The sequence below is a fragment of the Phocoena sinus genome, chromosome 9 (assembly GCF_008692025.1).
Source record: "Phocoena sinus isolate mPhoSin1 chromosome 9, mPhoSin1.pri, whole genome shotgun sequence".
NCBI classification, from domain to species: domain Eukaryota; kingdom Metazoa; phylum Chordata; class Mammalia; order Artiodactyla; family Phocoenidae; genus Phocoena; species Phocoena sinus.
Genome location: NC_045771.1, coordinates 32,410,183 through 32,435,251, shown reverse-complemented (window position 1 = coordinate 32,435,251; position 25,069 = coordinate 32,410,183). Strand labels below are relative to the sequence as shown.

The 25,069-nt window shown below is 37.0% G+C and overlaps 1 protein-coding gene across 1 annotated transcript in view; it reads left to right on the top strand.

The window, feature by feature from the left end:
• Window positions 1-25,069, top strand: part of CFTR (CF transmembrane conductance regulator) — a 211,267-nt gene that overhangs the window by 98,976 nt on the left and 87,222 nt on the right. The window contains exons 12-15 of the mRNA XM_032644014.1: window positions 14,112-14,206; window positions 16,734-16,820; window positions 18,542-19,268; window positions 19,590-19,718. Of these exons, the coding sequence (XP_032499905.1) occupies window positions 14,112-14,206; window positions 16,734-16,820; window positions 18,542-19,268; window positions 19,590-19,718 (1,038 nt within the window). The remainder of the gene's footprint in view (window positions 1-14,111; window positions 14,207-16,733; window positions 16,821-18,541; window positions 19,269-19,589; window positions 19,719-25,069) is intronic.

The window sequence follows — 25,069 nt, the reverse complement described above, 5'->3', positions numbered from 1 at the left end:
TTTCTCTTTTTGTGACATGTTTGTCTGGTTTTTGTATCAGGGTGATGGTGTCCTCGTAGAATGAGTTTGGGAGTGTTCGTCCCTCTGCTGTATTTTGGAAGAATTTGTGAAGGATAGGGGTTAGCTGTTCTCTAAATGTTTGATAGAATTCGCCTGTGAAGCCATCTGGTCCTGGGCTTTTGTTTGCTGGAAGATTTTTAATCAGAGTTTCAATTTCAGTGCTTGTGATAGGTCTGTTCATACTTTCTATTTCTTCCTGGTTCAGTCTCAGAAGGTTGTGCTCTTCTAAGAATTTGTCCATTTCTTCCAGGTTGTCCATTTTATTGGCATATAGTTGCTTGTAGTAATCTCTCGTGATCTTTTGTATTTCTGCAGTGTCAGTTGTTACTTCTCCTTTTTCATTTCTAATTCTATTGATTTGAGTCTTCTCCCTTTTTTTTTGATGAGCCTGCCTAATGGTTTATCAGTTTTGTTTATCTTCTCAAAGAACCAGCTTTTAGTTCTATTGATCTTTGCTACTGTTTTCTTCATTTCTTTTTCATCTATTTCTGATCTGATCTTTATGATTGCTTTCCTTCTGCTAACTTTGGGGGGTTTTTTTGTTCTTCTTTCTCTAATTGCTTTAGATAAAAGGTTAGGTTGTTTATTTGAGATGTTTCTTGTTTCTTAAGGTAGGATTGTATTGCTCTAAACTTCCCTCTTAGAACTGCTTTTGCTGCATCCCATAGGTTTTGGGTCGTCATGTTTTCATTGGCATTTTTTTCTAGGTATTTTTTGATTTCCTCTTTGATTTCTTCAGTGATCTCTTGGTTATTAACTAGTGTATTGTTTAGCCTCATGTGTTTGTATTTTTTACAGACTTTTTCCTGTAATTGATATGTAGTCTAATAGCGTTGTGGTCAGAAAAGATACTTGATACGATTTCAATTTCCTTAAATTTACCAAGGCTTGCTTTGTGACCCAAGATACGATCTATCCTGGAGAATGTTCCATGAGCACTTGAGAAGAAAGTGTATTCTGCTGTTTTTGGATGGATGGTCCTATAATTATCAATTAAGTCCATCTTGTTTAATGTATCATTTAAAGCTTGTGTTTCCTTTTTTATTTTCATTTTGGATGATCTGTCCACTGGTGAAAGTGGGGTGTTTAAGCCCCCTACTAAGATTGTGTTACTATCGATTTCCCCTTTTATGGCTGTTAGTATTTACCTTATGTATCGAGGTGCTCCTTTGTTGGGTGCATAAATATTTAAAATTGTTATATCTTCTTCTTGGATTGATCCCTTGATCATTATGTAGTGTGCTTCTTTGTCTCTTGTAATAGTCTTTGTTTTAAAGTCTATTTTGTCTGATATGAGATTTGCTACTCCAGCTTTCTTTTGATTTCCATTTGCATGGAATATCTTTTTCCATCCCCTCACTTTCATTCTGTATGTGTCCCTAGGTCTGAAATGGGTCTCTTGTAGACGGCATATTTATGGTTCTTGTTTTTGTATCCATTCAGTCAGTCTGTGTCTTTTAGGTGGAGCATTTAATCCACTTACATTTAAGGTAATTATTGAAATGGCTATTCCTATTACCATTTTCTTAATTGTTTTGGGTTTCTTATTGTAGGTCTTTTCCTTCTCTTGTGTTTCCTGCCTAGAGAAGTTCCTTTAGCATTTGTTGTAAAGCTCATTTGGTGGTGCTGAATTCTCTTAACTTTTGCTTGTCTGTAAAGGTTTTAATTTCTCCGTCAAATCTGAATGCGATCCTTGCTGGGTAGAGTAATCTTCGCTGTAGGTTTTTCCCTTTCATCACTTTAAATATGTCCTGCCACTCCCTTCTGGCTTGCAGAGTTTCTGCTGAAAGATCTGCTGTTAGCCTTATGGGGATGTCCTTGTGTTTTATTTGTTGTTTTTCCCTTGCTGCTTTTAATATTTTTTCTTTGTATTTAATTTTTGATAGTGTGGTTAATATGTGTCTTGGCATGTTTCTCCTTGGATCTATCTGTATGGGAGTCTCTGTGCTTCCTGGACTTGATTAACTATTTCCTTTCCCATATTAGGGAAGTTTTCAACTATAATCTCTTCAAATATTTTCTCAGTCCTTTTTTTTCTCTTCTTCTTCGGGGACCCCTATAATTCGAATGTTGGTGTGTTTAATATTTTAATAGTCCCAGAAGTCTCTGAGACTGTCCTCAATTCTTTTCTTTTCTTTTTTTTTTCTTTATTTGCTCTGCAGTAGTTATTTCCACTATTTTATCTTCCAGGTCACTTGTCTGTTTTTCTGCCTCAGTTATTCTGCTATTGATCCCTTCTAGAGAATTTTTAATTTCATTTATTGTGTTGTTCATGATTGTTTGTTTGCTCTTTAGTTCTAGGTCCTTGTTAAACGTTTCTTGTATTTTCACCATTCTCCTCTCCATTTGGTAGGTCTGGTGGGTTTTTACCTTGCTCCTTCAACTGCTGTGTTTCTGTCTTCTCATTTTGCTTAACTTACTGTGTATGGGGTCTCCTTTATGCAGGCTGCAGGTTCGTAGTTCCTGTTGTTTTTGGTGTGTGCCCCCAGTGACTAAGGTTGGTTCAGTGGGTTGTGTAGCCTTCCTGGTGAGGGGACTAGTGCCTGTGTTCTGGTGGATGAGGCTGGATCTTGTCTTTGTGGTGGGCAGGACCATGTCCGGTGGTGTGTTTTGGTGTGTCTGTGACCTTATTATGATTTTAGGCAGCCTCTCTGCTAATGGGTGGGGTTGTGTTCCTGTCTTGCTTGTTGTTTGGCATAGGGTGTCCAGCACTGTAGCTTGCTGGTCATTGAGTGGAGCTGGGTCTTGGTGTTGAGATGGAGATCTGTGGGAGATTTTCCCCGTTTGATATTACATGGAGTTGGGAGGTCTCTTGTGGACCAGTGTCTTGACCTTGGCTCTCTCACATCAGATGCACAGCCCTGACACCTGGCTGGAGAACCAAGAGCCTGTCATCTACATGGCTCAGAATGAAAGGGAGAATAAAAGAAAGAAAGATAAAGATAAAATAAATTAAAATTAAATAGTTATTAAAATAAAAAACAAAAAATAGTTATTAAAATTTTTTTAAGTAATTTAAAAGAAAGAAAGAAAGAACAATGAATCCAAAAGACACATCCACCAATGATAACAAGCGCTGAAAACTATACTAAAAAAAAAATAAAGAAACGGACAGACAGAACTCTAGGGCAAATGGTAAAAGCAAAGCTATACGGGCAAAATCACACACAGAAGCATACACATACACACATACAAAAAGAGAAAAAGGGGAAATATATATATATATAGTTGCTCCCAAAGTCCACCTCCTCAATTTGGAATGATTCGTTGTCTATTCAGGCATTCCACAGATGCAGGGTACATCAAGTTGATTGTGGAGTTTAATCCGCTGATCCTGAGGCCCCCAGGATTGATTCCCCTTTGTCTTCTTTGTTCTCGCAACTCCGGGAGTTCAGCTTCGGATTTGGCCCCGCCTCTGCGTTTAGGTCGCCTGAGGGCGTCTGTTCTTCGCTCAGACAGGACGGGGTTAAAGGAGCCGCTGATTCGGGGGCTCTGGCGCACTCAGGCCGGGAGGAGGGAGGGACATGGAGTGCGGAGCGAGCCTGCGACAGCAGAGGCCACCGTGACGTTGCGCCAGCCTGAGGTGCGCCGTGTGTTCTCCCGGGAAAGTTGTCCCTGGATCACGGTACCCTGGCAGTGGTGGGCTGCACTGGCTCCCGGGAGGGGAGGTGTGGACAGTGACCTGTGCTTGCACACAGTCTCTTGGTGGCAGCAGCCTTAGCATCTCATGCCTGCTTCTGGGGTGTGCGCTGATAGTGGCAGCTCGCGCCTGTCTCTGGAGCTCCTTTAAGCGGCGCTCTTAATCCCCTCTCCTCGTGCACCAGGAAACAGAGAGGCAAGAAAAAGTCTCTTGTCTCTTCGGCAGCTCCAGACTTTTCCCGGACTCCCTCCCGGCTAGCCGTGGCGCACTAGCCCCCTTCAGGCTGTGTTCACGCAGCCAACCCCAGTCCTCTCCCTGGGATTTGACCTCTGAAGCCAGAGCCTCAGCTCCCAGACCCCGCCCGCCCCGGCGGGTGAGTAGACGAGCCTCTCAGGCTGGTGAGTGCTGGTCGTCCCGATCCTCTGTGCGGGAATCTCTCCGCTTTGCCCTCCGCACCCCTGTTGGTGTGCTCTCCTCCGTGGCTCCAAAGCTTCCCCCACTCCGCCGCCTGCAGTCTCCACCTGCGAAGGGGCTTCCTAGTGTGTGGGAACCTCTCCTCCTTCACAGCTCCCTCCCACTGGTGCAGGTCCCGTCCCTATTCTTTTGTCTCTGTTTTTTCTTTTGCCCTACACAGGTATGTGGGGAGTTTCTTGCGTTTTGGGAGGTCTGAGGTCTTCTGCCAGCGTTCAGTAGGTATTCTGTAGGAGTTGTGCCACATGTGGATGTATTTCTGATGTATTTGTGGGGAGGAAGGTGATCTCCATGTCTTACTCCTCCGCCATCTTGAAACTCCTCTGCTAGCGGATAAAATCTTATCTAACACTTAAAACATCTTCAGTTCCCTAAAAAAGAAACAAATGAACAAAACCCTTAAATTTCATACCAGTTTAGATCTTTTTCAAGTAATTTTGAAGATCTCTTCTCTTAAGCTAAATTTAGCCCAAACCCCAGTTTTTTAAGTTTGGCTAATGAATGTCTGTAAAAATCCATTAAATTTTTAGGAAATAGATGTAAGCCCTTTTAATAGCACTCTTCTTCCACTCAAACTTTTTCATTTTCTTTCTTTTCTTTTCTTTTTTAAAAAATAGTTTCTTAGCTTCTTCTTAAGTCATAGTTTGGAGTTTCTAATGAGAATGTCTGACTAAACATGTTATCTATGCTTGGTAAAAGATAAAATTTGTTTAGATATGATTTCTAGTTAAGTTGAAAAACACATACTTTGAGAGGTAAAATCTCCTGAGTATAAATTGTTTAAAATCTAGAATACACTGAAAGAGTGAACACTTCATATAAAAATCTATAGAACATGGCTGTACTCAGAGGGAAATTTATAGTTTTAAATGCCTTTATTGTTAAGAAGCAAGCCTAAAAATACACAAAATTTGTATTTTTCTTGAGAATTTTAAAAAAGCAACCAAATAATAAGAAGTTAAAAGAGGGAGCAAGTAAGGATAAAAATTTAATGAAGTAGGAAGCCAACAGATAAACGAAAGATATAATTCCTCAAAGCCAGTTCTTTGAAAAGACCAGTAAAATAGTTAAATCTATCCTTGTCTTTAGTAAGGAAGACTTAAAATATTAGGAATGATGAAGAAGCTTAAGCAAAAATATGGACAAGATTAAAACTATTATTAAAAATTAGTGCAAATCTGTTGAAAAGTTAAAAACCTAGAGGAACTGGATGATTTACTAGCAAAATACAAATGTTCAAAATTGAAGAAAGAAGCATAAAAAAACTTGAATAGACAGATTACCATTGTAAAGTTGGTTCAATGTCGGTTAATAAAAATTAAAAGGCACTATCACTAGATAATTTCATAGCTGGGTTCTATTTTACCTTTAATAACATAACTTCCAATATTATTTAAACCATACCAAATCATAGAAAAAAATGAAAAACTCTTCATTTTCTAAAGCCAGGATAGTATTTGTATCAAAATATGAAAAAATATATAAAAAAAGAAAACTGTAATAAATCATACTTATGAATATAGATATTTAAATAAAATGCTATCAAATAAAATATTACTAAATAGAATTCAGTATGGTATAAAAAATAAAGTATCAGGCAAGATTCATGAATAGGAATACAAGGGTGCTTCAATATAAACAATCTATAAATACAATATAATGTTACATTGAAGGAAGAAAACCATAAAATAGGGTCAGTAGATGCTAAAAGGGTCTTACATAAATTCAGCAGTTATTTCTAATAAAACTTCAAAGTAAGAATAGTAGGAGAAAACTTCATTAAAGAGCTTTGTACATTTTTTAAACAAACAATCCAAAGTAAGCATTATTTTATTTTTATTTATTTAAAATTTATTTATTTATTTATTTTTGGCTGTGTTGGATCGTCGTTGCTGCATGTGGGCTTTCTCCAGTTGCCGTGACCGGAGGCTACTCTTCGTTGTGGTGCACGGGCTTCTCATTGCGGTGGCTTCTCTTATTGTGGAGCACGGGCTCTAGGCGCACAGACTTCAGTAGTTGTGGCTCGTGGGCTCTAGTGCACAGGCTCAGTAGTTGTGGCGCACGGTCTTAGTTGCTCCGTGGCATGTGGGTTCTTCCTGGACCAGGGCTCGAACCCGTGTCCCCTGCATTGGCAGGCGGATTCTTAACCACTGCGTCACCAGGGAAGTCCTAGCATTATTTTAAATGGTGAAAGGTTAATGCCATTTGTCTTAAAATAAGAATAATATTACATGTTCGTGAAAAAATTGTTCACCTAAAAAAACCCCAAGTGATTCTAGCAAAGGCAAACGGAGAGCAAAACCCTGCCAGAATTAATAAGGGACTAGGATAAGATGGCTGAATAGTAGATGAGCATACAAAAATAATCAGCTTTTCTGTACACTGGCAACAACAATCTAGAAGTGGAAATAAAAAGCTATTCAGGGGCTTCCCTGGTGGTGCAGTGGTTGAGAGTCCACCTGCCGATGCAGGGGACACGGGTTTGTGCCCCGGTCTGGGAAGATCCCACATGCCGCGGAGCGGCTAGTTCCGTGAGCCATGGCCTCGGAGCCTGCGCGTCCGGAGCCTGTGCTCCGCAACGGGAGAGGCTACAACAGTGAGAGGTCCACATACCGAAAAAAAAAAAAAGCTATTCAATTCACAATAGTAGAAAACCATAAAATACTTAAGGATAAATGTAACAGGAAATTTACAGGACATATATGAAGAAGATTGCAGTCTTATCGAAAGATCTAAAACAACTGAATTAATGAAAAGATATGATTTAGCATCTTAAGATGCGAATCACATCCAAACTTATGTATACATTTAATAAAATCACAATACATCTGAATGAGATTGTTTTTGGAATTTTATTAAACTGAACTTAAATTTCATGTGGGAGGAAATATAAAAAGTAGTTAGGAGTATACATTTTGTAGACAAACTGCCTTGGTTTCAATTCGGGCTCTATTGTTTATTGGCTGTGTTATCTTTGGAATGATATTAACCTTTTCTAACTTTCAATTTTCTCATATTTATAATGGGGATAGAGTTGTGATGAGTATTAAAGAAGTTAATACTTGTAAAATGCTCAAAATAGTACCTGGTGCATAGTAAGCACTCAATATCCATTAGCTATTATTAGTATTATTATTTCTATTATTGTTGTTGTTAATGTTATTATATAGAAGACTGAGCAAAAAGAGACAAAAATTTATGAAGAAGAATTGTGCTTTGTCAGGTATTAAATCATACTTAAAGCCATTAAAAAAACCTAAACACCAAAAACTCAGCAGAATATTAGTGTAGGAGTAGAGAATGGATCAGAGGAACCAAACGGAGAACCCAGAAATAGATCTTTGGAAATATGAGACTATGATACATGATATATAAATTGAGTGGAAACATCATTTAATAAATTAGGTCTACTATCCAACTAAAAGAAAATAAGACTACATTCTTATCTCACACCATGTATAAACATAAATCATACCTTGAATAAATTCTTTAATTTAAAAAGAGTAATAAACATTTTACAAGAAAATTTAGGATACTATCTGTATAACCTGAAAGTGCAGTAGTATTTTTTAACCAATATACTAATTGCAGGTAGATATATTGACTAAATGAAAAATTTAAATTTTGCATATGACAGATGGTACATACATAGTGAAAATAGAAACAGGGAAAATGTTTTAAAATTATTAAAGAAAGAGTTGTTAATATCTATACCTTACAATGAAAAATGAATTAATAAGAAAATGACAAAAATCTCGTAAAAACAGGCATTTCACAGAAGACAAAACCCACGTTACCAATAAATATTTAAAATTTCACCATTATTAAGGAAACTGCAAATTAAAATGACAAGTTAGCAAAAATTAAAATGTGATGGTACGTATTGTTGGTGATGATGTGAAGAAAAGTAACAGTTCCATCAAATCTTGATGATGGAACTGTTACTTTTTTTTTTTTTTTTTTGCGGTACGCGGGCCTCTCACTGTTGTGGCCTCTCCCGCTGCGGAGCACAGGCTCCAGACGCGCAGGCTCAGCGGCCATGGCCCGCAGGCCCAGCTGCTCCGCGGCATGTGGGATCTTCCCAAACCAGGGCACGAACCCGTGTTCCCTGCATCGGCAGGCGGACTCTCAACCACTGCGCCACCAGGGAAAACCCCCACTTTAAAAAAAATTTTTATTTATTTATTTATTTTTGGCTGCGTTGGGTTTTCGTTGCTGCGCGTGGGCTTTCTCCAGTTGCGGTGAGCGGGGGCTACTCTTTGTTGAGGTGTACGAGCTTCTCACTGCTGTGGCTTCTCGTTGCAGAGCACGAGCTCTAGGTGCGTGGGCTTTAATAGTTGTGGCTCGCGATCAGTAGAGCGCAGGCTCAGTAGTTGTGGCGGACAGGCTTAGTTGCTCCGCGGTATGTGGGATCTTCCTGGACCAGTGCCTGAACCTGTGTCCCCTGCCTTGGCAGATGGATTCTCAACCACTGTGCCGTCAGGGAAGCCCTGGAACGGTTACTTTTAAAAGTTGTTTTGTAAAGGATTCTGGCAGCAGTAACTTTTAAAAAGAAAAGACACGTACCTATGACCATGCTGTCTCATTCATGAGAATATATCTTATAGAAATAAAATCACAAAAGCTCAATGATTTATGTACAATGGTGTTATCAGTAGACTTTTTTTTTTTTTGGTAGCAAATGCCAGTGAAGATCACAGAGCATCTGACAGAGCTATGTTTTGTGTTTTTTTTAATTTATTTTTTATTTTTGGCTGCACTGGGTCTCTGTTACTGCACCCAAGCTTTTCTCTAGTTGAGGCGAGCGGGGGCTACTCTTTGCTGCGGTGCATTGGCTTCTCATTGCGGTGGCCTCCCTTGTTGCCACCAGTTCAGTAGTTGTGCCAGTTTCAGTAGTTGTGGCGCACGGACTTAGTTGTTCCATGGCATGTGCGATCTTCCCGGACAAGGGCTTGAACCCGTGTCCCCTGCATTGGCAGACGGATTCTTAACCACTGCGCCCCCAGGGAAGCCTGGAGCTATGTATTTTGAAATTCAAAATCTTACACTTCCAGTCCAGTCTAGTCCAGACTGCAAATAAATGTGGACCAGTGAATTCAAGCACAGAGCTTCCTGAAAGGAGCTTGCATCAAGCTGCTTTCTTATTATAGAATTCTGATGTTGACTCATCAAGGTTACTCTGGTGTTGATTGCTAAAATATTTATTTGTTTAACTAGGTGTTCTTCATTCAGTAGTACCTCAGTCAATTAGCAGAAAGTGTGGGGAGTTAAAAGTAGTCGTCTTATTTGTTTGTACTGCTGAAACATATTCTAGTGGAAATTTCTAATCAAATAATACAGAATCATCCCCAAAACATGAAAAAGTTTCTCAGAAAAAAGAAAGTAGATGTTCCCTACCCTCCTTGATTCTTTTATAATGAGAAGATAATAAGATGAATAAAAATATCATAGCACAATTTACCATGGCTAAAATGTTAAATAAAATTAACTAACCATCTCTAGAGAGGTAGCATTTGGAAGGTATCTAGATCTTGTCTGGGAATATGGTGTCACCCTTAAGAACCTTGATTTTTAGTTTCAAAACGTGACTACATACATAGCAACCTCAACAAAAGTACATTTGGTAAAGGCACGCGAACTTGGGACTTGAATGCACGGCTTCCAATTCTAAGTCTGATTCTTTTCCGATACATTATCCCTTGTACGTTTCTTACAATCATATGCTAATAAAGGCTATATTTTCAGGCCTTAATAAGAATCTGCTTTTCCTTTAATATGAGAATGGCGCAGAGTATTACATCAGGTAAGCATTCCACTCAAGGCCAAATGGAAATGAATGATGTACACAGATTGTTGGTAAATAGATCATTCTAAAATTGCAGATCACCAAAGTTTGAGTGTGCATTATGGACCAAGCTCTTTATATGAAGTTACTTCAAATTTTTGCAACTGTTAAAGGAAGGTACTATTACCCTCATTTACAGAGGGAGAACTGAAGGCCAGAATAGACTTGCCCAAAGCTACTTATCCAGTTATTAGCGGAAACAGAGCTACAAAATAAGTCACTGTGCTCTCTGGTCAATGTTGCCATTCATGTTCTTTATTTTATTTTAAACTTTATTTTAGAATTAAAAATATTCCACTTGGATTGGCACATTTCATTTCATTGATTTATATTTATTGAATTGCTTTGTATATGACATATTCTTAATTCTTATACTGAGCACCCTTTATAGAAGATGGACTATAATTGCACCTAGCTTAGGGTTAGAATTAGGTTACAAAGCTGTTAAGTAACTGAGATTTCACAATAAGCCTGCAGAGCAGGGTTCAAATCCTGGGCCCCATGCCATGCAGTTCAGTATTCCAGCTTTGTTACTTATTGAACCATCACCATTAGCATAGTTTACATGACATCCCAACAGCTCTCTAAATGGACACTGCAAACATAATTCAGATTTCAGCTCACCAGTGACTTGGGAGCAGAGACACTTAGATTCAGTTCGTCATGGCATTTTCCCAGGGTGCACCCAACCTGGAAATTCTCCCAAGTATGAGGGGAAATTTCACACTGAGAAATCCCATTCCATCTAAGGCAGGCCAAAGAAGATGACCAGTCACTTACCAGGCATCATGCCAGGCAGGCCTGGGGCACCCCAGGGATGCAGGTGTGGCTCACTGACTGAATGTGCTGAACAGACCAGGCACGGGGCAGAGTACATTATCATAGGAGCTCAAAATTAATAGTGTTCTGAAACTATAAATGAAACAGTAGCTCGTGGTTATAATTGAAATAGATTAACTTGGTACCAGGAAACCATCTAAGCAATTCCTTCCTTGAATCCCTCATTTTCTTAATGTATTTTCTCCTTTCCCTGGACCAGTTCCAGGTCAGGATTTGAGGAGTGATACTCAAAGGAATGGCTATTTCTGGTCTTTTTTGGAGGAAATTGATGGTTTTCCATTCAGTCTGAACATGTAAAGTCTAAGCTCACTTGAGGATCTTCCAATTTCTTTCTCTAATATTACATTTCAGCCTACTCATATGGGAAGGAAGAAAGAGAATTTTTTTTTTCCTTCTCCCTCCTATTTCCTTGGCTTGTTTAAAGGATGAATATTGCAGGCTCCTGTGAGAGAAATTTGGCTAAAACAGCCTCTTATTTATTCTGTCTTAAGAAAAGAAAATTATTGAAATAAATTGCATTTGTATTCTTTGGACATTTACATTCACTAGGGATATTTGCTAAAGTGTCAATTATAGTTCCTTGTCTTCTATCATTTCCTATCTTTCCCTTCACTTTTCTTGTCTCTTTATGCTACCAGTATCTTCCTGCTTTTTCCTACAGATGTCTACTTCTTCTGACAATTATTCCTTTTCCCAGTTTCTTTCTTTTTCTATGCTGTACACCTTTCTTATTTTCTTATATGCGCCTGTTTCTTTGTCACTTAATGTTTGTTTACCTTTCCTTCATCATTCTCTCCTTTTTTCTTCCTTCATTCCACAAATCTTTGTTAAACTCTTGCACTGGGCTAGGATTCTACACCCTCCAAATCTATAATCCCCTAAATGTAACAGTATTATTAGCGTACCATCAAAATAACTACTGATATTTCTAAATTTAAAAAAAAATAGAAATTTTAACTGATTTAACTGATAGTGTATTGAATTCAAATTTGAAAAAGAAAAACTCCAATAATTCCAGCAACCTCTGGTTTTTTAAGATTGTGTCAGAGGGCTTCCCTGGTGGCACAGTGGTTGAGAATCCGCCTGCCAGGGCCGGGGACAGGGGTTCAAGCCCTGGTCCGGGAAGATCCCATGTACCGAGGAGCAATTAAGCCCGTGTGCCACAACTACTGAAGCCTGCACACCTAGAGCCCGTGCTCCACAACAAGAGAAGCCACTGCAGTGAGAAGCCCACACACCCCAACAAGCAGTATCCCCCACTCGCTGCAACTAGAGAGAGCCCACACACAGCAACGAAGACCCAACGCAGCCAAAAAAAAAAAAAAAAAAAAGATTGTGTTAGAAAATGTGCCTCCTTTACAAAATCCTGCTCAATCTATTCATATAAGAGAAATTATTCTTTCTTTTCCTCTAAAAGATTTAATTTTTTAAAAAGGGGATGGGATATGGGGAAGGAAAATATGGCGCAGCAGAGAAGAAATACACATGTGAGCCATTTTACTAATTGCTCTAAATTGAGTACAGAGCTTGTGCTGCGTAGAGCTGCTCACTAAAGGCTTAAAGGCTGAGGTGCTCCTGGACATGCTCCCTTAGCAAGACTGAGATTTAAGACCTCGGGTGTGGAATTTAGCTGTAGTCCTTGTTATTTGGATGGAATCCTGGTTATGTGGCCTGGTCCATGAGTTGAACAAAAAAATTCAGTCCAGTGGAAAGAAATGAAGCACTTCGTTTCACGTGTCTCATAACTACAGAAGGTCCTCCTCATCACAGTGCTCTATGGGTCTCAATGACCTCTCTGTGTTGTATTTCTCCAGTGCCTGAGTAGCTAGCTCCACTGGGTCCTGCTGTATCTCCTCCAACATGTCAGCATTTTTTAAGTCACATTTTTTATCCTTTTTGGTCCCCTTAGCTCAGGATTATTGACAGCAACCATTCCTTGGGGGCAGTGGCTGGCATGGTTCTAAGCCTACAGGAGCTGCCAACTAGCTTTTAATACAAATGATCATGTACTAATTTACCAGCTTTGTGAGTTTACAGTTTTGTGTATGAAGTTCTATTTGACTTTCATATGGTGGATAACAAAAACAATTGGACAATATAAGTAACCATTTTGACAATTTAAATACAGGTAATGTTCATGTCAGTTCAAGGAGAGCGGATATACTGCTTCTAGATTGTGAAAGCAAAAGGAGGAATAGAGTGGAAGAGTATTTTTAATAGAGGGAGACAGAAGAAGGTGGTAACAAAAGAAAAGAGAAGATGTATGGGGTTGAGAAAAGAAAAGGCAAAGAACTTGTTTTCAATTAAAGAGAGAATCCTATCCATCTAACTCGTCACATTCTCAAGTCTCAGGGCAAACCTCACCTATTCCAGAAAGCATTATAGCATTTTCTACTTACTTTACAATACTTCTATATTCTGAACAATTAATTTGCCAATTAATTGCATATTGTTTTATTATCTTAAAATGGTTAATTGATTCTTTGGGATGTTTTTTAGCTTTCTCCAGGATTATGGCTTATTTTCCAAGTTAGACTTACAATGACTGCAATGTGAGGACTGTTTCTTATAAATTCTAATCTTTCACAATGTCTAGCATGGTTGTTGCCACAGAGTTCATTAACTGGAGAAGGGATGACAGGACACATGTGGCAGGGAGGTGACAGGAGAGACAGAGCGGATGGGGAGAGGACATAAGAATGAGGTGGGAGGATGGATGAGGGAGAAGGCTGTGTTGTTTGGGTGGGTAGGTGAGATAAGTGTGGAAAAGAGATGCCTTGTACCCCTGGTCACTGAATATGCTTAGATACTGCAGGGAGCTGTAAATGGTAATCTTTTAGTTTCTCTTATTAGGAGGTTTATTCATCTTTGGGGATTTCCTTTTAAAGGAGTGAATTTAAATTGAAAGGAAGTGTACTTTAGCACATTAATAGCACTTGGGTTTGTAAAATGGTCAATGGATGATATACACACATTTTTACGTATCATAAATATGCATATGCTTTACTTTCTGATATTTTCCAATTCTTATTTAATTATCCTAAATAACATTTGAAAAATTAAAGAAAGTTTTCTTTATAAAATTTCAACAATGTTTTGAGCAATTGAAATGCATTTAAAGTAACTGAGATGCGGTGTTCACAATTTCTGCTGTGGTTAAAGCAGAAGTCTGATGTACGATTGCATTTGAAGGAAAATGTACCTTTCAAATTCAGATCCAACATACTGACAATTCCTCTCTATTTTTGATAATAGGACATCTCCAAATTTGCAGAGAAAGACAACATAGTTCTTGGAGATGGTGGAATCACATTGAGTGGAGGTCAGCAAGCAAGAATTTCTTTAGCAAGGTGAATATCTGATTATTGGTCCAGTGAGCATTTGTTGTAAATATCATGCATGTAAAAAATTATAGATGATTCTCTATTTCTTCATATTCTGTTTCTGGAATTGAAAAATACCCAGGATCTTATAGGTAGCAGGTTAAGAATAACCTTTAAGAATTATAGTTAATGATATAGTGTTCATGTCTGATAAAGCTGATGGCTTTTTAAAAATGCATACCCTTATGTTGGTGTGTGTGTTTGTTTGCCTGATGATATGATTTACTACAAATGGAAAACCCGGGCACTCTGCCTAGCCCAGGAAAGAGAAGATGTAAGTTTTTATTTAGTCCTTCATACAGTTCCTTGCTCACCCCATCCCAAAATGTACACACCTGCTCTAGGCTTCTGTTTATGCTACTTGGTTTAGATAAACATAAATTTTCAAAGTTTTCAACATAACTAATTAATCTCATGACAGAGATAGCAGGGCAAATGATGTCACTTAGCTTAAAGTCTGTAATCTTTAAAGAAAAATAAATAGGACAAGCACATCTAATATAGTGGGGGCTATGGTGATCCCTTGGTGGAGACATTCTTGGCCTAAGCATTTTGAAGTGTCAAAGGGAAGTATATATATATATATATATATATATATATATATATATATATATATATAGTTAATTTGTGTCAAGAAGAAACCTTTGCGGTTAAATTGTAACTCTCAGTTTAAAAAATTATTGGTGATGTGGTGTGGCAAATGTTACTCCAGTTTTATTTGAACAAGATTCTTCTTACTGTGTTGCCGAAGTTGTTAGCAAGAAATCACCTTGACTTATTGATATTTTGGCTTCTTTCCCTTACTTTCTTGTGCTTTCAAAAGCTGGGACAGGAAACTAACTCACTGAGCACCTACAGTTGCCTAGTACTATTCTGGGTTGGGTGTGCATGAGTACATGTGTAATTTTACTTAATCCCCATATCACTCTGCCAAAAAAGTATTGTTCTCCCCAACTTATAGAAGAGACAATGAGATAAATGAGGAGGTTAGATCTTAACTTGCCAAAATCCACACTGGGAAATTCTAGGGTTACAATTTGAACCAGGTCGTCTTGACTCTACGTTAAACCACACCTTGATCTTGGGATTACAATGTCAAGTAATAAATCAATAGATATGGATAATTCACAGACAAAATAATATTTTCTAAATAACTGAAAGTTGATTAATCTGTGAGCCAAAGTAAGACTTGTCTTAAACATTTCATTTCAAATTTAGGTAGGATATGCTCTATGGCTTCAGGCATTCAGAATAGAATTGAGTTTGTATTTACCAGTTGAAGATGCAGTTTTATTATAAAATGCACACAGTTTGAGGCATTAAAGAAAATAATTGTTTATTGCTATTCTGATCTGAATGTGTCATGTGTTGTCCATTTGGGGATGATGAATATGTTATTTCTGATCTCTTGAGAAAATGTGGTCATAGATGTGTAGTTAGAGAGAAGAGCTGAGTAAGGGAAGAAAGCCCTCGAGGGTACATTTAGATGGGGGACTTTTATCTAGTTCTTATGTGTTATCTTCAAAAATAAGTTACACTGCAAAGGTTCTTCTAGATTTTACTTTGACTTTTTGTCATTTCTGTTTTTTAATTATTATTATTATTACTTGTCTTAGTTACCTGCTGACTAAACACAGTTTCCTTTTTTACAGAATTATACGTAAACACTGAATGCTATGTGACTGGCACAGGTATAGGGTACTAACAACCACAGCTGAAAAAATTTAAATATTATGAAGAAATTGCCTCACTTCCGTTCATATGGGACCATATCTTCATCTTATTACTGTCCTAAGATCAACTTAATGAAGATTTTACTTGCTCATAAAATTTTATTTTTTAACTTAGAAAATAGTAAAATTTTCTAAAATTTTATGATATAAAATAATATGGGTATACATTTTCATTGCAAATTTTTCATCCTTCACTTGTGTGGCATTTTTATGAGTATGGTCCAGAAACTAAGACTATAAGGAGCAAAGAGCAATGTCAATCATACAGCCATAACAACACTGCTATCAATTTGTTGGTAACAGTCAACACTGAAAAAATATTTAAAAAATAATTTCACGTAAGTGCTGCAATTTAATTGCTGTCTCTGACATTTTACAGGTTTGAAACAGTCTATTCTTCTTTGTTTCCCACCAAAATGCAAGACCTTTGAGGGCAGAACTTGTGTAATTTTTACGATTGTATTCCCAGCGTGTGGCATAGTGCTTGGCTGTAAATAGATACAACTGTTAAAAGGTTTTCTTTTTCTTTTTTGAGGTAATATTTAAAATTGTATGTATGGTGTGATTCAGTTTGTTACTTTTGTAACTTCAAGTGTATGTCACTTATATTTAGCAAAACCACTTCAGCAGTTTTTGGAGTATTGTGAAAAGCCATAAAAATCACATATGACTTATCTTTTTGTTCTTCACTTAAAATAATCCATACCAAAAGACATGGGAAATATTGAAGGAATCTAATTTCATTTCCATTTTCTTTTTAGAGCAGTATACAGAGATGCTGATTTGTACCTATTAGACTCTCCCTTTGGATACCTAGATGTGTTAACAGAGAAAGAAATATTTGAAAGGTATGTTCTTTGAATAACTTATCCATGCTAAAAGACAAGAAGGAACAACTATACCACCATAGGCTGCATATTACTGCTTGAGAAATATGTCCACCATTGTGACTCAGAACGGCAGAATGTAATGTAGCCACTTACTCAAATCTGATCTTCCCTCTATGGTCAACATTAAAGATCACGTCCACTTTTCTGTCCACCTTATGCTGAACCAATTTTTCCCATTATTACTTTAGCAATCACTAATTAGGTAGGTTTTTATAGTATTATTGTCTTGTGACATAGCTTATATTATTTTAATTGATTATTATACTTAAACTTTTTATTCACGTCTTTCGTGTTAGTATTTTATTTTATCTCCTCCTTAGGTAGTAAACTTCTTAAGGAACCAAAGAAACTGAAGGTTTTAATGTTTTAATATAGGTGAATGCTCAGACTATTCATCTACCTCAATACCTCCTTCAGAACCTTCTCCTCAGTCACGCAAAGCTCAGGGTATACATTTCATTGGAGCTCCCATTAGGGCTCAACGTATGTGAAGTTCCTACCAGGAACAGTTAGTTATATAACTTGATTTTAAGGTTTCAAAATGATTTCATAGACTATAAAGTAGTTTATTAAGAGAATTATCATGATTCATTTTAATCAATAAGGATGTAGATTGTGTGTGTATAAAACGGCCATATTTTTCCTAGAAGCACCTTTCCTAGAATTTAGCAAAATTTAATACCTATGATACTATTTTTATAATCCTGTAACTATAAGTACCTTCTTACCAATATAAACTTTGCTAGTTATGTTAGTATGTTAGAGTATAGACTAGAATGATGCCTCTTTCTATCAATATATAATATAAAATGTTTTAATGCCAAAAAGAAATTGGTTTCAGATGGTTCTAGTCAGGATTTACTTCTAGACTTAGAGGGAAGTTTTGTTGGAGGACAGTCAAATGTATTATCCAATTCTCAGGTTTGTTATTGTGTTTTTTGTTTTTTGTGTTTTTTTTTTGTGGTACGCGGGCCTCTCACTGTTGTGGCCTCTCCCATTGCGGAGCACAGGCTCCGGATGCGCAGGCTCAGCGACCACGGCTCACGGGCCCAGCCTCTCCGCAGCATGTGGGATCTTCCCAGACCGGGGCACGAGCCCGCGTCCCCTGCATTGGCAGGCGGACTCTCAACCACTGCGCCACCAGGGAAGCCCTGTTGTTGTGTTTTTAACAAATAAAATTAGTCTTAATATAAGCTCTTGAGGACAAAATTGGTGGTCAACTTAAAATATAAAAGGAAATGAGTAGAAAGTTTAAAGAACAAGAAAGCTCTGACATTTTAGAAGACATGTAGAAATATAAACCCTAAGGAATCTTAAAGGTCATCTAACGATTCCCTTATTTTCTAGATGAATCAGCCATGACCCAGAGGGTAACCAGTTCATTCAAAGTCAAATGTTTATTTAATATCAGATATTTAATTTCATTCTAGGTCTGTTAACACTCAACTTTATAATGTAGCATACTATAATAATTCAGTAATACAGTATTTCATGTCATCATAATTCAAGAGTGCAAATTAGTTACTATTGAATATTTACTTATTTTAAGTATAATAATAACATTGTATGGTAGAGGTTTTATACAAGAATAGGTTAATAAAATGTTAAAATGCAATATATATACTATTGTAATAAATTGTTTATTAAATTAATATTTATATATTTTTATATTCTTAAAGCTGTGTCTGTAAATTGATGGCTAACAAAACTAGGATTTTGGTCACTTCTAAAATGGAACATTTAAAGAAAGCTGACAAAATATTAATTTTACATGAAGGTAGCAGCTATTTTTATGGGACATTTTCTGAATTACAAAATCAACGGCCCGACTTCAGCTCAAAGCTCATGGGATATGACACTTTTGACCAGTTTACTGCAGAACGAAGAAATTCAATCATAACTGAGACTTTACGGCGTTTCTCACTAGAAGGAGATACTTCTGTGTCCTGGAATGAAACGAAAAAGCAATCTTTTAAACAGACTGGAGAGTTTGGTGAAAAGAGGAAGAACTCCATTCTCAATTCAATCAGCTCTATGAGGAAATTTTCATTTGTACAGAAGACTCCATTACAAATGAATGGCATCGAAGATGATTCTGTTGAGCCTTTAGAGAGAAGACTATCCTTAGTTTCCGGTTCTGAACTGGGAGAGGCTATCCTGCCTCGGAGCAACATGATCGATGCTGGTCCCACATTTCAGAGACGAAGGAGGCAGTCAGTCCTGAACCTTATGACCTGCTCCTCGGTGAACCAAGGTCAAAGCATTCACCGAAAGACAGCGACATCTACACGAAAAATGTCACTGGCCCCTCAGGCGAACTTAACTGAAATAGATATATATTCAAGACGGTTATCTCAAGATACTGGCTTGGAAATAAGTGAAGAAATTAATGAAGAAGATTTAAGGGTGTGTATAAGTAATCAGTGTGGTGTTTCCGTGTTTTCCTTTCTTTTTTTTTCTTTTGGCTACAAAGAGTGGGATGTAATACATACTATGTAGCAAAACTTGTCACTCCACAGCCAATATAATGTCCACTTGTTGCTCCAGTGGACATTATATTGGCTGTGGAGTGACATCACATGTGTCATTCATAATGGTTTATATTTGTTGAAATTCACTTAGTTTCAAATAGTAATATTCCTTTATTTCCACACATTCAAAATAAAACCACAGTGCTGGTGTGAACCTGTATTGTCACATTGTAATAACTATGATTCTTTGTTTCAGGAGTGCTTTTTTGATGATGTGGAGAACATACCAGCAGTGACTACATGGAACACATACCTTCGATATATTACTGTCCGCAAGAGCTTAATTTTTGTGCTAATTTGGTGCTTGGTCATTTTTCTGGCTGAGGTAAGAATTTTCTGTTATTAAATGTTAATGTGATTTAAAGTTAAATTAGGAATAGTTTGGAAGGATATATATATATACATGTATAAATGTATATGTATGCATAAATATAAGTGTATGTGTATATATGAAATTTTATATCATATAATGATATGTATAGTTCTTCTATTGATATTTTATTACTTCATACATAGCATACAAAATACACTTAAGCACATATCTTCTATATGAAGAGTTTTTGAGACATTCAAAACCTCAAAGTAGAATGTCTTTATATGAATTGAATTTAAACAATGAAAATTATTCTGTACTAAATATTAAATTCATTTGACTCTAGATATTGCATTATTAAATATGCCAGTGATGAATCCCACCTTTAAAAGACTATTTCCTCACAAAATAAAATAAATATATATTAGTGGCTTAGAAATCATTTTAAATAAGCCTTTCAGAGATTCAAATCACCCATTTGCTTACAGAATTCTTTTGTCTTCAATGTCACCATCATGGTCTCTTTACCATGCTGCTCTCCTTCACATCACCAGGTTAAAATAAAAGAGGAGGGCAGTAGGTCACAGGTTCAGTTCTGCATTAAGGTAAGAGGTTTCTGAAGCTGGTTGGTGAGTGAGGTTATTCTCTAGATCAGGAGCAGCCACTTAAATGAGAAAAGAGGCTTGGCAGAGGATGTCTAGTGGTGAAGTGGCTTTGAGGCTGGATGGAGAATATTTGCCCTCCAATTGTCGAACGGGGGCAGTCGTAACTCAACACCAGCCAAGGACTTCCCATGAGGGGTTTTGGGATCGGTTTCACTAAACCTTCTTATTTTTCAACATAAGATGAAAATACAGATTTTTTCTGTAAAAATTTCTCATTTTTAAGTGTGGGTAGTTGGTTAAAGTAAAACAAACAAATGAACACTACGTGGGTACAAAAAAACATATCTGGATTGGATTCAGCCTGTGAATGACTACTCTAGATATTTATCTCGGAGGATACTGCTGGATGTGTCCTAATATACAGCCTGAATCCAACATAAAGGCCCAGGCTGCCTTCAGGGGGAGAAATGACCCAGGTGAAGTACTGCCTCTCCTGAGGGTGTATAATTATATACATACCTGAAACCCAAACTTAAAACTACACCATCGTCTTATTAGGCTGCTTCTAACCTCAGTTAAGAAGTCCACATAAAATATTATCACTCCTCCTTGACCATGTAAAGTAGTGTAAAATATTAAAGGTATGTACCAAAAGTTGTACATACCACTTCACCTATAAAGTGTTGGCTTCCATTTGATCTTTGAGTTTTGATGATATCACTTCTTTTGCTCTACTACTATTTTAAATTAATAAAACAAATGGAGGCTGAATGTGAGATGCAGTATTGCATAGTGCCACCTCTGGACTCAGACTGATCTGGCTGTGAATTCTAATTCTGTGTTTTTAACACTATGACCCTGAACAAGTTAGTTAACCTCTCTGAGCCTCAGTTTCCTCATCTATAAAATGGAGGTTGTAATAGTACCAATTTCAAAGGTCATTTTTGTGGGTTAAGAGATATCATGATTATAAAGCACTTACTGTAGGGCTTGGCATATAATGAGCAATGCTAATTGCTATTCTTACTACTATCCTTAGTGTCTATCATTATTATAAAGCTCAAGCTAGTTTGAGGTGAACAAGTCCATGACAGAGATATAGTAAAAATTTCAATAATTCCTTTTACAGTTTAACAAAACTATGGGGTTGAGTAACTCGAGACTCTCACATGAGGTAATGAAAATTACGTTGAAATGTATTTTTAATTTACCTCATTAATCTCTGCCAGTCATGCCAAATGACCAACATTAATGTGAATGAAACTCAGTCTTGTGCCACAGTTAATCTCAAACCAGCCCTTTGTCATTGTTAATGATTTGAACCTCTTCATTGAAAGATCAACATTACTTGACTGTCTTCAGTTTAGTTTTATGAGAAAAAATGGTCCTATCTGAATGTGGTGGTGATTTATGTTCACTTACAGGACCCTTGTCCCATGTAGAGCTGTAGAGCTGTAGAGCTGAACTTACGTGCCTTCCAACACAGTGTGTAGTTAATTAATTAGAGACTGAGCGTTGAGCCACTGAACATGTGTACAATATTAGCAGCTCACTTACTCAAGAAGACAGTGGTCCTTTGTCTTTAGGCTAGAAACCAAACTACAACAGAGGATGTAAATGTTGTATAACTTCCCATTATTAGTTTAGCTCTCACAATTATTGCAAAAACTTTTCTTTTTAATGGACAAAATAACCAGTAATATCATTTTCTAGGCAAGAAATAACATAAAAAATTATGAGCCTTTTTTGGCCCAATATCCTGAAGGCATTGCCAATTGACTGGTTCTCAAAATTTTGAATAACAAAAACTTGGTGATAGTAGAAAAACAGTAATTGTTTTCATCATGTGCACCGTTATACAGCTAAACAAATCATTCAGATGTTCACAATTCTGTCACATCTTTGAATCAAAATTTACATAATTTTACTTTTAGACTAAGCTCCTTTCTTAATACCAATGTGCCTCTTCTCATTACCATTGACATATCTCATATGTGCTTTGCATCATGGTACAAGTGCTAATCCAGGAAGATAGTTTAGGTCTTTTAAACTTTATTTAGAGCCTCATACTCAACATGATCAGAGAACCTAAAGAAAAGTTAAGATACATTTCTTCCTTTGTGGAAGTGATGTACCCATTTTTAGTTTTCATAGGGCCCACTTCAATCTAGATTTTATAATTTTATAGAGTAGGTTCAATAAACTTCCCCTTTAGAGTATGAAAGTAGTAACTTTTTTATTTCTTCAAAGTGCTAAACTTAAAAAATTAGTTTGGTCTACTCAGTTTGTTACCAATTATCATTAGAGTGTCATTTTGATAAAGGAGTCAGTCTACCTTATATTTTTGTACTGTTTTCTTTACCATGGAACAATATCTTCTGTTAAGTTCTTAGATATTAGCACCAGGGATATAGGCTTTTAAATTTCCATTATGTTGGTCTCTCTAGTGCTCTAACTTGGCAGTACAGCATTGACTAGATAGAGAAGAAACGCAAATTATACAGTAGGAGGCAGTTTCCTCCTTACTTTTACAACAACCAGAGGGTATTATTGTTGCCTGGAGTATCTAAAGATCCAGTTCAGTCCTTTTATTCCTGAGAGTTTTAAGAAAAGTGTCAGAGAACTGCTATATACTATTCCCTTATGATTTCCCTTCTGTTTGCTAATGAGGAATCACTAGGTGGCTTTACATATTAGTATACACAATATATGCTCCCATAATACCTTAATGATAGTTATACCTTTATTGATAGTAATACTTTTAAGGCAGCATTACTTAGCAAGTGTCTATGTTTTAGGGCGTGATTTAACCTGCAAAGCATTGAAATCTGCGATTAAGTCATAACAAGGTGTCACTTTACTATTACTGCCTGTCATTCATTCAGCCACTTACTAATTCAACACCTATTTTTTTAGTTCTTTCAGTATGTCGGGCATAATTCTATATGCTGTGTATACCATGAAGTACAAAACAGAGTGTACAGATAGAATACATTAATGTACTTATGTTAGCAGAACATTCATAATACTGTGCTCCTTGGTGAAAACTCAAAATGCCAATACTATTTTAACGGTAGTCATTTACACACAGATCTCCTTGTGTGACTTGGGAAGAGCTCTGAATTCTGCATTTGTACAGAACTTATAGAATGAATTGGTTCCGGTTCTTTATCTTTATCCTACATAACATATCATGATATGTTATGCTTTTTTAAATGTTTTCTATGTATATATAGTATATAGTATATAGTATAAAATTAGTATATAATTTCTGTCTGTTGACATCGGTATTTTTTATTTTTAAAAAAATATTTATTATTTATTTGGTTGCGCTGGGTCTTAGTTGTGGCAGGCGAACTCTTAGATGTGGCATGCATGTGGGATCTAGTTCCTTGACCAGGGATTGAACCCAGGCCCCCCGCATTGGGAGTGCAGAGTCCCAACCATCATGCCACCAGGGAAGTCCCTGTATTTTTTATTTAAGTATACTCTTATTTATCCCTTCCTTTATTTATTAAGTACGGATTTACCAAATGCCTACTGTTTACTGGGCGTTGTTTTAGACACTAAGGCTATAATAGGAAAGAGAACAGAGGATAAATACATTTTGATGGAAATAATCACAGAGTGTAATAAGTGCCTTATTAATATAAGGCACTTATATTAGCCTTATTAATATAAGGCACTTATATTATAATAAGGGCTAATATAAAGCTGGGCAAAGGAGGGTAGACAGGGAAGGCTTCCTGATGAAATGACATTTCATTCACACCCGAAAGATAAGAAGGACTCAGACACGCAGAAACTGGGGCAAATGCAAAGGTCTTGGAAAAGTTTGGTAAATTATGGAAACTGAGAGGAGGCCAGCACAATTGGAACAGTGGGAGAGAGAAGTGAGTGGCATGTCACGTGGTGACATTGGAAAAGTAGGCCAGAAACAGGTTTGCAGAACCATTGGCTGAAGTAAAGAGTTTGGATTTTATTTTAAGTGCAACAGGAAGCCTTTGAAAGCCTTCATTCAGGGTATGATATGACTTTTTTATGCTTTAAAAAAGATTACTCTGTCTGCTATATGGAAAATGGATTGGATGGGGACACAAAGGGAGGCCGGAACATCTGTTATGACAGGAAGGGATTGCTGTTATTAACTAGGCTCAGCATCCAGAGTGTTTAGAACCTTTAAGTCATATTTAAAGGCCTCTGAAGATATTCCACAGTGAAGTATTTAGGAGTGTCTTCTTTGTAGTTTATTAAAGTTCTTCATGATAGAATATTGGACCATTATACCTCATGTGGTTGTATTCACGTTTTTGAACCTTTTCTGTACCTGGCCTTGGCAGTTTTCTTCTCTTTTCATGCCTATTTTCTTTCGTTGTGAGTATCAAACTTGTACCTAGCCAGGTTATGTCATGGTAGGGTTCCTCCTAAGTCTTGAATGTATTCTTCCTGTAGTTCTCCATCACATCTTATTTTTGAAATCATACTGTTGGTGTTTTACTATATAGATGATCAACCTTCATCTATCACGTGTCCGAAGATGTTTACTAGTTCATTTAGCAAATAAGCCTTTCAGAAAGAGGCACTTAATTTCTCTTTCCGTACGTATATGCTGTATATTCTATCCCCGACATGCCATTATTTTTTAAATCATAGAGACAAATTATCTATATAATTTAAATTGTGACCTAGCTTCTAAATACTGGCTACTTCTTTTTCATTTGGGGTCATTTGCAAAGTTCGTGAATCATCACGTTGACT